We start from the raw sequence: 15,947 nt of genomic DNA on the forward strand, positions 1-15,947 counted from the left end.
CTCTGAGTCTGCTACTATTTTGTTCCTTCAGTTTTGCTTTGTTGTTATACTCCACAAATGAGGGAAATCATTTGGCACTTGTCTTTTTCCACCTGGCTTATTTCACTGAGCATAATGTCCTCCAGCTCCATCCATGTTGTTGCAAATGGTAGGATTTGTTTCTTTCTTATGGCTGAATAGTATTCCATTGTGTATATGTACCATATCTTCTTTATCGATTCATCTACTGATGGACACTTAGGTTGCCTCCATATCTTGGCTATTGTAAAAAGTGATGCGATAAACATAAGGGTGGATATGTCTTTTTTAATCTGAGAAGTTTATTCTTTGGGTAAATTCCAAGGAGTGGGATTCCCGAGTCAAATGGTATTTCTATTTTTAGTTTTCTAAGGAACCTCCATATTGCTTTCCACAATGTTGAACTAGCTTACATTCCCACCAGCAGTGTAGGAGGGTTCCCTTTTCTCCACATCCTCGCCAGCATTTGTTGTTCTTAGTGTTTTCGATGCTGGCCATCCTTACTGGTGTGAGGTGATATCTCATTGTGGTTTTAATTTGCATTTCCCTGATGATTAGTGATATGGAGCATCTTTTCATGTGTCTGTTGGCCATCTGAATTTCTTTTTTTGAGAACTGTCTCTTCATATCCTTTGCCCATTTGTTAATTGGGATATTTGCTTTTTGGATGGTGAGGCATGTAAGTTCTTTGTATATTTTGGATGTTAACCCCTTGTTGGATATGTCATTTAAAAATATATTCTCCCATACTGTAAGATGCCTTTTTGTTTGTTGATGGTGTCCTTTGCCATACAGAAACTTTTTAGTTTGATGTAGTCCCATGAGTTCATTTCTGTTTTTGTTTCCCTTGCTCGAGGAGATGCGCTGAGGAAGAAGTTGCTCATGCTTATATTCAGGAGATTTTTGCATATGTTTTCTTCTAAGAGTTTTATGGTTTCATGACTTACATTCAAGTCTTTAATCCATTTCAAGTTTACTTTTGTGTATGTGGTTAAACAATAATCCAGTTTCATTCTGTTGCATGTAGCTGTCCAGTTTTGCCAATACCAGCTGTTGAAGAGGCTGTCATTTCCCCATTGTATATCCATGGCTCCTTTATCATATATTAATTGACCATATATGGTTGGGTTTGTATCAGGGCTCTATAGTTGGTTCCATTGGTCTATGAGTCTGTTCTTGTGCCAGTACCAAATTGTCTTGATTACTGTGGCTTTGTAGTAGAGGTTGAAGTTGGGGAGCATAATCACCCCCACTTTATTCTTCCTTCTCAGGATTGCTTTGGCTATTTGGGGTCTTTTGTCATTCCATATGAATTTTAGAATGATTTTTTCTAGTTTGTTGAAGAATGTTGTTGGTATTTTGATAGGAATTGCATTGAATCTGTAGATTGCTTTAGGCAGGATGGCCATTTTGACAATATTAATTCTTTCTATCCATGAGCACGGGATGTGTTTCCATTTATTAGTATCTTCTTTAATTTCTTTCATGAGTGTCTTGTAGTTTTCAGGATATAGGTCTTTCACTTCCTTGGTTAGGTTTATTCCTAGGTATTTTACTCTTTTTGATGCATCTTATCTTCCTCTTCTGCTGCTTACCTTAAACCCTGAGTCCCAGGCATTACCAAACATGTGCTCTCTCGTTTGAATATGGGAACTGAGCTGTCCTCTCTACCCAGAATGCTTCTTCCTTTTCTCCTCTGTGTAACATGCTTTTCCAAATGCACGTGCATGTACAAACACACATGCACGCTATCCATTGGTGAGTCCTCTTTATTCTTTGATACAGCTCCCAAGAAGCCTCCTCTGTGAAATCTTTTCTCACTCTGTCAGATTTAGACACCTGTTCCTCCTCTTTGGCACTGCCCTTCCGTACCTCTGATGAAGCACATCACTTCTGTCATTGTGATTTTCTCTTTGCGAACTAACTCTCTTTAAAATGGTAAGGTCCATGAGAGCAGGAACCACAGTTATCTTGTTACCGTTGTATCCCCAGCATATGTACATGTTCACAAATCATTGTTGAATGAAGAAATGTATGACTTGTTGAAATGAATTGATTTTTGAAGTAGATTTCAAAATCGAGACAACACTGTGTCCTTCCATTTTCCCAGTGTCAGACATCTACCTGGGGATTTGTGCTGCCATGGAGTTGGAGTTATAGGAGACTATATAGGGTTAAGAATGAAGACGCCAGAGTCACATTACCTGGGTGTAAAACTTGGCTCTACTATCTGCTAGCTGTGGGCTCTTAGCTTCACCCTCATGAGGCCGCAGTTTTCTTCACTGTAAAACTGAGTCAATAATAGGACCCACCTTATAGGGTCAATGTGAGGACTAGTGAAAAAGGAACGCATGGAGCATTTGGTGGCTGGCACAGAGCTAGTGCTCAATACACATGAGCTATTAGTAGGGGCTGTTTTCCTGACAGCTTTACCTCACCCCATTGTGTCACCATCACTTTTTAAGCCAAATGTCCTGAGACTGGTCTCAAACATGGACACTCAATTTCAGCAGGTTTTTCATTTGCCATAGTACTGGGTTACCCTAGATACAGGACCTTAGGGAATGTGGATCCAGATAGTGGCTGAAACCAGGAGCAGCCTTTTCCTTGTAGTCACGATTTATTGCCTAGTAGTCAAAAGTAAGCATTGCCAACCTTTCAGCAGACTACCTGAATTCTTCAAAATCCCCAGCCCTCTGGCCCCTTGCTCTCCCTTGCCTTTGGAAAAAGAGATGTGATAGCTATAGGCAGTTCGGCAATTTCTCTGTGGAGGAAAGTATATAGGATGTAGAGACTCTCAGAGGAGGCTATGGGTGTTTTGTTACTTCTGTCCACTACACAGAGGTGTATTATAAGCAACCTGGGTAAACAGAGTCTCCCAGTGTGTGACCCACACACAGGTGGGAGAAATGCCTTCCTTTCAATTCTCATGCAGAAGTCAGGGGTGAATAGTCTCTATTTCAGAACCCTGAAATAGAGTTTCTAGTTTAGAACCTAGATCCTGATTCAAGCAGCCTCTTTTAGAGGTCATAATAGTCTCACTGGAGCCTTGAACTAAATGGCCATGATTATAAACTGCAGGATTATCCTGAAAAATGAGTATGCCAATGAAGTGAATGGGGAATGACCAGGAAAAGGTTGTAATTCCTCAGAAGGGTTCAAAGACTCTTCATGTCAAATCACTTTCTAAGGAACTAACAATTTTGGGTATTGGATGAGGTCTTCCTTTAAATGTGAAATTCTTTTTTTACATGGAGCTATTTTAGCAATACTATCATCCCAACCATCTTTCTGTGAGAGGTAGCATTTCTGGTTTAAAGGAAAGTCGGTTAGAAAACAGGAGTTAACAAAAAGGTATCTGTTTTAGAACCCATGCCCAGAGGAAGTGGATGTTTCCAAATGGATTAATCAGAAAATTTGGCCAAAGGGCATGCTTCCTGCTTAGATGGATGACAAAAAGGACTCGTATTAGAAAGGTTATGAGACCCCACACCTGGGTCCCTCTTCCCAACACCTCCTCTTTCACTACAATTTTTCATTCTTGGCTTTGTGTTTTCTTATGAAGCAAATATATTTTTTGCTTATTATATAAAGTCACTCTTAAATATTCTCTTGGCTCTTTACCTTGTTTGGTCAGATAGGATTTTCTGTACATTTACCCCAAGGGAGGAATATGGTGTAAAAATGAGAAAAAAAAGAGAGAGAGAGAGAGTATTCCACATCCATCAGAGCAACTAAATTGAAAAATAGACAATTCCAAGTGCTGATAAGGATATGGAGCAAGTGGACCTCTCGTGCACTGTTGGTGGGAATGCAAACTGGCATAACCAGTTTGGAAAAGCTGTTGTTAGTTTCTTCTAAATTTAAACATCCACTTGTCATGATCTAACAATCTCATTTCTAGGAACTTACCCAAGAGAAGTGAAAATATATAGGCAATATACACAAAAACCCATCCATAAAGTGTATAGCAGCTTTTCATAATAGCCAGAAACTGGAAACAACACAAATGTCCATCACCTGGCAAGCATACTGTGGTATATCTACACAGTGGATTACTATTCAGCAATAAAAAGGAACCACCTACTAACCCATGCAAAACATGGATGAATCTCTAAAGCACTATACTATAATGAAAGAAGCCAGACTCAAAAGGCTACAAATTGTATGGTGTTCTGAAAAATGCAAAACCACAGGAACAGAAACCAATCAGTGGTTGTCAGAGCTGGGAAAAGGAGGAGGGAGTTCATTATGAAAGGCATAGGAAGGAACTTTTGAGGTGATGGAAATAGTCTATATCTTGATTGCAGTGATGGTTAAGTTATAAGACTATATACATTTGTCAAAACTCAGAACTGTACATCTAAAAAGGGTACATTTTCCTATTACGTGAGTGACTAACAGTCACCTCACACTCCCCACCACTTGTATTTAGGTTGGATTGATTGAAACCATTTGAGAACCTTCAGAAGATATACAACACATGCCAGCTTTAGTTTCCTTTCCTGTCTTCTAAACTTCTCTCTCTTCACCGTATTGTTGCCAGTGGACTAAAAATGAACACTAAAGCGATCTTTCCCCCACATACATTCGTTAAGTATCACTAATTTCCTTTTGGTTTGATGTTGAAAGGAATGAGTCTTTTCTTGGGTTATCCTTACATCCATATGATGATTTGTTCACAAACATTCACTGAGCTGCTCATCTGGCCAGCTGTGAAGAGTCGGGTCCCCACCCTGGGGACAGTACTAGAGGAGGTAGACAGTACGACCTGGTTCAGACCACAGCAGAGGCCTGAGTCAGGTGCACCAGGGACCCAATGGAAGAGGGCAGCAAGGGGTCTCTGGGAAGCTTTTCTAGAACTATACATTTACCACAAGTAAGTGCTGTGGTAACTCTGACCTTTTCTTTATTGGGCAACTACCCACTCCACCTTGTTAAGCAAGGGCTCCCCCATGGGATTGAGAAAACTCCCTGAGGACAGGGACCTTGTCTATGTATCCCTAGCACAATGCCTGGCTCATAGGACTTGCTGAAAGAATGCAGATTATTGTCTTTGGGGATATTTAATATTTGCCAAATATAAAGAAATAGAAAATAAAATATGTTCAGAAAGTACATACAAAGCAAAAGGATAGTTATGAACAATCCTACTATAATCCTTCTCATCTCCAGTGATTCACATGCATTTTTCCACTTTGAATGACATACATCCATGCCTTGCCTTCCCTGCTACAGAAGCAACAATAATCAACATGTCTTCAGTTCTGGGGTCCCAGGCTCCATCTGGGCACTTGATGTGCATTATCTCAGTTGGGCCTCATAACAACCCTCTCTTACAGGTGAGTCAGCTGAGCCTCAAAAGAAAAGCAACCTATCTACAGTCACACGGCTAACCTGAGCCTGGAAGCCTACTTTTTAATCCTCATGCATCCATTAGTCTCCTGCCCATGGGCAGAAAAGATGTTTACAGGCATTCTCATGTAGAGAATTCTCATTCTCATGCCTACCTTATCACACTGCTTTTTCAAGGTGGCTTTCCCTCAGACTAAATCAGGCTAAACCTAGGTCTACCCAAGACAAGATGAAATATCTGATGCATTGGACACAACAGGTCCAAACCAGTTATCTTTGTGTTAACTGACCTTTTCTAAGCAAGATAACTGACTACCCATTTCCTCTTGTTAAACAGTAACTTCCAGAAATCCCTCCTACAGCTAGGGCCCCAGGAGGTCAGTGACTCTTCCTTTCCTCAATCCTCCTCCTTCAGATGACAGCATTCTCCCTGGTACTTTTTCTTTATAATATTGTTGAGATATAAAATGAAATGAAACTTGGGTAGGTCTCATCACCATGGAAACAATGTCAAGCCTGCGTGCCTCCTGAGGTGGGTGATGTCCTGGAAATAAGGAACTGGGCACAGGACAAAGCTAAAACAAGCCCCTGCTAGATTAGTGGCAGTTTTGGCAATAAACATGGCACCTTAACATAGGATTATGTCATTAGCAGCATCAGCCTATATGCTCAATTTTTGACAGTGCTGGCTTGGTACAGAACATTCCAGCCAAATGAACGACAGCTCAAATTCTCCTACTTTTGTGAAGGAACAATTTAAACTCTATTGAGGTGGCTCAAAGAATGTGGTAGGAAGAAAAAAAACTAATAAATTTCAAGAACATTCTGTAGATGAATTTTTGCTTCTGGGAATGGGAAGCCAAAGTTTTCCCAAGAGACTCCATTATTAAAACTATAAATAAAACGTCCCTGATGAACTGCTTGGTTGCTGTGCCTGCGTGTCCTCGCTCTGGAGAAGCGGCTCAGAATCAGAGGAAAGCAGTCCAGGGGAGGCCGAGGCGAGCAAGTCTGAGAGCACTGCCTCCTCCCGTGTGCAGCCTGCACATCCAACAGGGCGCAAGGAGAGCGAGCACATCGGCTTGACTGAAGACCGCCCAAGACGGTTCCTATAAACATTTTAAACAGCATCCAAAATGCAAGGATGTTTTCTAGCTGACGCCCCTCCTTTTTCCATTCTATAAACATACACGGTCTCCTCTAGAAGTACCAGCCAAGTAGTGTGGTGCAGGCACCACTAACTAGCCTGACTGCCTAGATGCTCTGGGTTCCAGTTCCAGTTCTGCTACTTACCAGGCCCAGGACCAAGTGTTGCTGACTCATACACCCCACTGGGTGTCAGTCTCCTTTGCAGATGTGGGTCACAGGATGAATGTTGGATCCTAAATATCCTATGTGTTATCAGTGCCCATCACAGTGAATTCCAATCACTCTGCAAAGAAAAAGACAAGTGACACTTGCTAAGGCCTGTTTTTTATCTAGGCAATGTGCTGGGCACATTATGGCTGTTACTTGATCCACACAATAACTTATGAGTGGTTGATGTTATCCCTGATTTGTAAGTGATAGGAAGTAGCCCTGAGAATTGCAGAGATCTCCTCACAGTGGCTAATATACAGGCCTGCAGTCAGGCTTTAAGTCCCCATCTGTCCAACTCCAAAGCTAATCTTCTTTCTGCTTTGACCCTGCTAATTTCTGAGCTTGGGATAAAATATCAACATCATTTTAAATCAAAATAAATATAGCTCAATTGTTCTATCATTGTTTCCAAATAATTTCCTAATGCCTTGAAAAGTTCAGCTTCTCTAGCTATTCTGTCATTAAAATGATCCCATATCACTGGGGAATTAGAAGTATCTTCATGCAGCATGAACTTCGAATACTTAGCTTATTCTAAGTTGGCCTGTAGAGTTATCCCCAAATAGCCCCACAATGTTGTCATGCGCTGGATACTTCAGTCACTTAAAGTTTTTGGATTTTTATCTTTTAAATCTGTCTGAACAACTGAAAGCAACACTCGCCCCTCCCCCTCAACATAAGCATAAAATCATAGCACAGCAATCAATAGGCCTGAAATCCTATAAAATGAAGGCAGAGTACAACTCAATCCTTACTCAGTTCTAAACTCTTGGTTCTCAATGGAAAAGCCAGGATTTCCATTCCATAAAAGAAAAGTAAAACATGATAGAACAAAATTGCCACGACATTTTGGGTGTGTGCTAGGTCAGATCCGCCAGAAAGTTTCCTATTTGATAGTTATGCCTGTTTCCTGAATGGCAGGCTGGGGCCACAGACAGGGTATGGGCCTCTGAATCAAAACAAGAGTTAAAAAAATCCCAAATCTTCAGTGGGCATGTTATTTATGCCCTTTGAGCCTCAGTTTATTCCCTTATAAAACAGGGATATTTGTTTCATAGGACTGTTGCAAAATTAAACAAATAGTGCATAAAGAGCAAATAGTCCTCTTCATCCCATTTCCAATTCAAAATAGACTTGAGGAATCTGTAATGTTAACAATCATTTTATTACTGACTCCCTACTATGTGCCAGGCCATGGGCCGAGCCTTTCTGTGCATTACCTTTTAACTAAGGGAAACCAGAATTTGAAACCAGGTGCTCTAACTCCAGAGCTTGCCCTGTGCCCTGCTCTAGGTTCTGATTAGAGGATTTATGAGCAATTGCTTCTGCAGGAAACAGCTGCCTGTGAGGGTGGTGGCTGATTTGGCTGGATATTTGGCCAACAATAGGTAGGCTACACATAAGCCTTTGTTCTCCTACTCTGCACAATTAGCGCTACTGATTTTCTGCTCTCTGGGGTTAGTTTCCTGACTAAAATGAAGTACATATTATATGTAAAAAAAAAATGCTTGTTGAATAAATAAATGCATATGATGAACTGAGCACTCACAGTATAACTATTTACCATACGTTGGAACATTCAGTGCTAACCTCTTCTCCATTCTCCCCTTAGGGATACTAACATGTTAAACAGATATTTTTTTAAAGCTGTTCATTCTCCACATCCACATTAATGCAATGTTCACCAAGCATTTATTAAGTACTACTATTAATCAAGGGGCCAAGGATTACAAATGTAATCCATTAGAGTATTAAAAAACAACAAAGCCCAGTTTATACTCAGCTATGAAATACACAGTATTTTTCAGTTTAGCATTGACCTTTGTGGCTTTATCTATGTTAATTTTCTAATTTGCATTCCATTCCCCCAACCCTTTATCAACAGTCATAGTGGTGAGACTGGGAAAGTGTCCAGTAGTCACACTAGAAATGAGAAGGCTGGAGTGAGAGGCTGACATTTGGAACACAGTACAGGTAAAGAGCATAGGACTGTGAAGTCAGGCTATGATCCCTGGCCCTGTCACTAGCAATGAAACCTTGCAAAATTCAATTTCATCACCTTCAAAATGGGGGATAATCAGCATTTGTCACTGTGTCCCTACAGGGCAGTGAGGTTCTCCTAGGATGATGTGAGGAAGGCCCTCATTGCAAGAATCTTCAACGAGGTAGCGTAAGCAAAGGGGCTTACACAGGGGCTGGCACAAATTAGACCTTCAGTGAAGACTAGTATTCTCCCCTCACTTTCTCCCAGCCTGACCCCCAGGACAGCCACTGCGGGGATAAGAACTTGGAAGGGTGAGGACTCAAGAACTGCTGGTTTGAGACTAGCTGTCTTGGGCACATGTTATCTTTCCTCTCCTCCCTGTCTGCCCAAGAATGAAGTGCCAACAGGCATATCCACTGAAGCAAAACAGGTCGCAGGAAGATGATAATATCCTCAAGGGCATATCAAAGTTAACTGTATCCAAGCCCAGAAAATTCACAGAAAGTAGAGAAGGTGTTTCCTATTTTTTAGGAAATAGGCTTTTAAACTATCATCACCAATGTGAAAACACAAACCTATACACATACTTGTGTGGTTTTAATATCCTTTCTTTGCCATTTAGGTTGTCTATGCAAGGTGGGAGCCTTTCAAGTTATGGAGGCAAGCTTTTGAAAAAGTATTTTAAATTATAGTATAAATTGATGTCTAAGCAAAAATGTTTCATCATTAAATAAAGACACCAGAATATAAAACTGTACTTACAGCGACTAGCTATGCAAGGCTGTGTGCATGTGGGCAAAACAGGAGGAAAGGTACTTGGAAAACAAACAGCTGATTTATTAGGATGGTTGAATTGCCTCACCCTGTGCCTGGAATCTAATAGATGTTTAATAAATATTTGTTCAGTGAGCAAAAACAGTTGATTTCCATGTATTATAACTGAATTTTACCTTCCTTTGTTAACCAATTATTCAGAGATTATGCTGCCTCTTTTTGACATAGTTTTGTTGTTTTACTTATTTTTTCCCTTCACCTTATCTCCAACAATGCAATCTTATCTCCAACAGAAATCTAAAAATATGGGGTTTAGTAGACAGAAATAATAAAGTGCATTTCTGATATCTAAAGCCAGGAGCAGCATTTGTAGATAAGCAGGAGACATGATTTTTATTCATTATTGGCCAACTGTCCTTGGAAAAAATAACCCCTCAGGGTCTCAGCTGACAGATCTGTGAATGGGGTTAGACAGATGACCTCCTGCAGACCTTTTAGTTACTTTCAAAGTTCAATGTAAAGATAAAATATGCTGGGTCAATTAAGACATGATCCCTCTAAAGAATTAGTATTTAAAAACTTTATTTTCTCAAATGAGCACCAACACAGATTGGAAACATGACAGAAACAATTCACTTTTCTCTAATATTGAATCACTAGGTACAAATACAGGAAAAAGGTGAAGACGAATTATTTGAAAATAATTATCTTTGTTATTGAAGCAATGTGACCTGAAAAATGCCACCACCACCAACAACAAAAAAGATAAAGAAAGAAAATAACAAAACCCAAACCCAACAAATACCGTTTGTAAACACAAGCACAGACAGACAGATTCTGTACTGAAAGATAGTCTTGCAGGTTGGAAAAGGGAACGGAGTTTTACTTTAATCAAAACGTTATACAAAACAAATGGGCAGATAGAATTTGGTAAAAATACAACAGCTTGTTTCTTCATGGCTTTACCTTTCACTGCTGGCAGATTTCATGACTGTATTTTAATTCAAAAATTAAAGGTCTCTTTCCTTTACCTAGACCACTAGCATGTTTTCTCCTTTGCGGCAGACTCTTTTTTAAAATATACAAGTTGATTGTGTTCAAGATTTGATTTCCCAGCCTCTTTCTGAACCTGAGGCAATCTGACCTTAAAAAAACAAAAAAAAGCTGTTTACCTACAAGGTATGTGCATTATTTTATTCATGCTCTCTCAACCCAACCAGTTAATAACGTTTAACATGATGTGGCGTCTACCACAAGTGGAACCCTGGGAAACATGATGAATGCGCACTCACATCTCAGTTAGAAATGCAGACTTGGCTCTGCTTGATCTTCACGAACAACAGATTTCCTTTATAGTCTGTAAAAGTTGAGTGCACAAAGAAAACGGAACCAATCAGCAGCGGCTCCCTGCTCAGGATGACAAAATCCCTGTGGTTTGTGCTGCTGGTCCACTTGGAAACAAAACAACCAGAGAGACACAGAAGAAAGACCTTATGTGCCCAAGGTGTAAACTGTAGTATAGTGTCCTCAATTAACAAGAAAACAGGAGGCACAACCCAAAGTGCTTTGTACCACACACACACACACAAATAAAAAACAAGATCCCAAATTGTTAGAAATTTTCCCACAAGAGGAATCCCTCTAAGTCGTTACTAAATTTTATTTTATTTTATTTTCTAGCCAATACTGGTGCTAGAAATATATATCAATTCTCAACCTGGTAATGTACTGCAGAGTCTGTGCCATTGGGGAAAAATGCAGAGAGACATTACTTTATTGCCTCTGTCCAGATTAAAGTGATAGAGATCTTTTTCTAAAAAAAAGAGTATATTGGTGATCACTGTTTCCCTTAAAATATATTTCAAGAAATGTGGAGGAAACCATAGAATTAAAAAATGAAAATAAAAAGTGCTCTCAGGGGATCTGAGAAAACAGCACCAAATATATTATTTAAAAAATTAAATATTATTTACAAAAGTATATTTCACAAGAAACTGTTTCCTTTATATATATCCACTGGGAAATCTTTTGATAAAGGGGACACCTCTTTTTCGTACACAGATCCACCAGCAAAGATTCATTCTATCCTGTCTCATGATGTCACTACTGTCGCAGGAGTTGAGGCAGCACTCAAGCCCAGTCGACAATCTGTGGGCATTAAGTTTGGCTATATTTGATTCTTGTCAAGTCAACCCATCAGCAGCCTGAGACGAGTAATATCCCGCGGAACAAGGCCGCCAGGGCCGTATGAGCTCGGGTGGCACAGGGGAGATGGAAATAGTCTGCCCACTGGACTTCAGCTGAAAATGAAGGCAGCTGCTGGCTGAGGTATAGAACTGCATGCCTTCCCCTTTCTCCCTTTCTCCTTCCAGACTCCCTGCACTCTGTCTAAGCTTTACCATCAAACTCCAATTCCCTGAACCTACCAGGAGTGAGTGGATGAGGTCTTTGGTTATGCTTTGAGTCAATAATTCGGTGAGGAAATTAAAGAATGAACTGAGGCCATGGGTTGATGGGTCTCCGTCACGGGGCGGTGGTCTCTCCGATCCTGCTGGATGGTACATACACAAGCCATGAGTGGAGCTCAAGTTATAAGGAGCACTTTTGGTTTCACTGACACAAAGGGAAAGCCTAGTGAGTTGTTTTTTCCCTGTAGTCATGGAAAAACCAACATTCTACTCAGGTCTCTCCCACCAAGTATGCGCCATGCACCCACCAGATGGTCAATGGAGAGTCATCAGAAAAAAACAGAACCAGGGTCTAACTGGAGCCTGCTCTGATCCATGCAACAACTGGAGGCCCCATCCCCAAGGGACAACAGTGGCACACTGATCTGTGCTGCTCCTTGAAAACTGCAGGACACCCATGTCCCATTTCTGTGTCACCACACTCCATTTTTAGTTTTAAAGACAAAACACCTACCCATATTTAACCCCTATTTTCTTCCTACGTAAAGGAGTTTCAATAGCCAGGACATTCCCTGAGCAAAAAGGCTAATCAAAATCCATAAATGAAGACCACTACCTTCACAGGGGACAGAGAAGGGAACCTCTGATCTCTATGCTGGCAAGCGAGCTTGGGAATGTGACAGTGGAAAATATTGTTTATTGAAATCTTGGGCCTGGGAGCCAGAAGAACTGTTTCTCTGAGAGTGGAAATGAAATACTTCTTCTGAACCTTAGTCTGCTTTTTAGTAATGTGGAGAGAACTTAATCTCCCAGGGCTACTAAAGCACCAAACAAAACTTTGGGAACAAAACTCGATTTCTAAGAATCCTTTTGTCTTACAGAGGCCATCTACGGGTAAACACGGAACTGCCCCGCTTGCAGTCGGGCCTGCTGCCCACCACGGCAGGCCAGGACCACGCCTAGCTCAGGTCCCCACTCTGCCATCAGTACACAGAGGCGCCACAAGGCATTTTCACCATGGACTCACCCACTGTGGGAATTTGGTTCAATTCTGAAAATGTCCTGGGTTGGCTGCTTGCATCTTGGTTAATCAATTTTATAATGCTTGTCTCCCTGAACTCTTTTATGACTTTTAGAGTGAACTTTCCAATAAATCAGCCTACTTGGAACTTGAGATGCTGAGAATTACATAACATAACCTATACATATTTTAACAACAATAATATTTTCAGTCTAAGCAATGAAATTAACTCAGTTAAATGAGTATCAGTCATGCACCGTGTACTGGCTGAACTGCTGCAGAACAGACTTCACAGTGTTGACTAAAATGTAATGAATTTTTCTTTCCCTTATGAACCTTATAGGGATTTTTTCTCCATTTCCCAAACAGTGAACTTTGGATGGTGAGGTGTGTGGAGTTGGGTGGGGGGGGGGGGAGGAGGTAATGCTGGAATCTGTATCATGATGTTTGACACCAAATCTAAGCCCTCCCTGCTGCTGGACTGCTCTGACAGCTCTCTCTCAAACATTCAAGTCCAAGGAGCTAGGGGCACGAGGAGTCTAGCAGCCAGGTCATCACTAAAGCTCAAAACCTTCGTACTTGGTTTTCCACAATCTACAGTAAATTGGAGAAAAACACCTAAAACTCTATGTACAAAGAATTGCTGACCTCACTGAAGCCACTGCATACCAGAGAAGATACACCTATCCCACAGTGGGTCAAATCCAAACTATCCCTGGCATCGCCCCACCCTACTCCTTTCCTTGCCACAATGCTCTTCTCTTATTAAGGGTCCAAAACAAAGGTCATACACTCAGAATTGCTAACTGGTTCTACTTTTTATTTTTTCTGGCTCAATATCTGAGCTGTTTCTGCAGGAGCTCCCAAACAGCAATTCTCTTTGTTCCCTGTTCTGCTCAATTACTGCTTTTATTTGGTTGTTGGTAAAAACTTTAGGGATGTTTGACTCTTGCACCCATTGCAAATGGCCGTCCCCTTTCCTCTCACCTATGGTGGCTGAAGAGGCAAGAAGAATATTACCCAGAGGAGCACGAGGCACCAGAGCCATCAAAACCCATCTGGGCTTTTTCCAAGCCACTCATCGCTTCCAGGATACCCTCCCTCCCTCTGAGCCCAGGAGAACCAGGCCCTTGCCCCGCCAGCTGGAATCTGGGCCACTTCTCGCACTCACATGCTGGCCTGGCACATATGGTCAGAGAGAATGCAGTCATGAGGTATTTTTTTTTTCTCTTCATCCTTTTAGACAAGTTGATTATTTCAAGCCTAAGTTACTGGGGCTCCAGGAGCAGCACAGTTTTGTGCCTACCTCTACCTTCCCATCCCCTGCCCACCCCCAGGATTCTTAAGGTCCCCCCTTTCCCTCTTCCTCACACCCCCATGCTGTGCCACTGTTCTCCTGACAAGAGGCCATCAGGCAGCTCTCACGTGGGCCCTGAGACCCTTATCAAGGTGGGCTGCCGCCATGCAGTCTGTCCTTTCATTATTTTGTTTTCAGCCAACACTAGAACAGAGAGAGAAGCCAGGATCAACTCACAAACAGATACAAAGCAAAGAGACAGAGACAGCAATTTAGAGGCCAGTCACCAGAAAGACGGTGTCAGGGAGGGGGAATGCCCCAAATGGCAAGGCCCCTAAATGGATGGAACCGAGGGTTCAGTCACTCCCTCACGCTTGGGTAGATGTTCGGTTGGATGGCATTCACGTGGACACTGGGCTGGATGGATGTGCTCCAATCAGTCCCAGCCATTGTCCTTGATCATGTGTGCTAGCTCAATGATGTATTTGCCTTCTTTATATTTCTGGCTGCTTTCAAATGCGTGTTCCTAGAAAACACAAAGAAAAAAAAAATACACTGAATGACCAAAGACAAGCAGCGGACATTTCTGAGACAGGGGCAGAGGTGAAGCCAATGACAGGCATCAAGACCACTGAAGCCTGGCCCTAGCTTCACCCACACTCACCAAGAGAACTCACCCACTCAAGCACACTATACCCCCTTCACTTAACTACAGCACTAAGGAAACACTGGAACTTTCTCAGTATTTACAACAGAATTGAAATATTTTTAAGTTGAAATATTCTGGATTTAAATGTTCTAAATATTTACAATAGAATTTCTTCAGGATCTTTGCTCATTCAAGTCTTTGTCCAAATGTCACCATCTCAGTAGGTCTTTCCCAGCTACTCTACTTAAGGTCCTAACTTTCACCCACTCCCTCTCTGCTTTCTTGTTTTATTTTCCTCCACTGTGCTTATCACTTTCCAGCAAACACTATAACTTGCACATCTGTTTTGTGTATTGTCTACCTCCCACTACTAAAATACAAACTTCCTGGGCAGCAGCGATTTTCATTTGTTCTCTTCACTGCTGTAACCCTAGTGCCCAGCGGACTGGCTGACACACGAGAGGTCTTCAGTATATAACTGCTGTGTGAGTGAGTGCCTATGCAGCCTTAAAATCTTAGGGGAACTTGGTTTCGGATGCTAACCAGAAATCTGCCCTATGATTATATCCATAAAGTTTCTTTTGCCATATTTTACACTGTACTTTGTTAGGCTTAGAGACAAGATACTCAGGCAGAGGGGCAAGGTACTGTGAGGCCAGACAGGTCTCCTTTTAATTTCTTTTCTTAGTGTTTCTATGGCAGATGTGTTGAGCCCATTTTAGTTTTGCTGCCTTTCTCCAGGGAGAAAGAAGCTACATGAATTCCAGGCTGAAGGACCCAGCAGCCCTCAAGCCCCTGCCAGCTTCCAGGCCTCCTGAGAACAACTCAGCACAAACCACCCAGCAGGTTACAGTCCCCAACGTACAGCCCTTATGGGCTCTCCCAGCTAATGAGCCCCACAGAAAGAAGACCTGCATAGGTGTAGAATCAAAGGGTATTTTACTTGTGGACACATATGTAAAAGTCCTGGTGTGCCAGCTGAGAAACACTGGTCCTCAGAGTGATGGGAGGGCTAAGCTCACTGTGCAGAGGATGCGGACATGAGCTCTTTCTCGAGTCCCCCGAATTCGTCAGTGACTAAATCC

The 15,947-nt window shown here is 41.7% G+C and overlaps 1 protein-coding gene across 3 annotated transcripts in view; it reads right to left on the reverse strand.

The window, feature by feature from the left end:
- The window catches only part of YPEL2 (yippee like 2), a 111,050-nt gene that overhangs the window by 45,068 nt on the left and 50,035 nt on the right, over positions 1 to 15,947 (reverse strand). For 2 of the 3 annotated variants that reach the window (XR_012130647.1, XR_012130648.1), the window contains exons 5-6: positions 11,914 to 14,739; positions 6,664 to 6,802 (exon numbers count right to left, since the gene is read on the reverse strand). Coding sequence is in view for 1 of the 3 variants with exons in the window: in XM_037004035.2 (XP_036859930.1) it covers positions 14,650 to 14,739 (90 nt within the window). In the remaining 2 variants the exon portion in view is untranslated. Of the gene's footprint in view, positions 1 to 6,663; positions 6,803 to 10,052; positions 14,740 to 15,947 lie in introns of those variants that run through there. The other variant, XM_037004035.2, reaches the window with a different exon arrangement.

This window comes from Manis javanica, chromosome 4 (genome assembly GCF_040802235.1).
Source record: "Manis javanica isolate MJ-LG chromosome 4, MJ_LKY, whole genome shotgun sequence".
In the NCBI taxonomy this organism is placed as follows: Eukaryota; Metazoa; Chordata; class Mammalia; order Pholidota; family Manidae; genus Manis; species Manis javanica.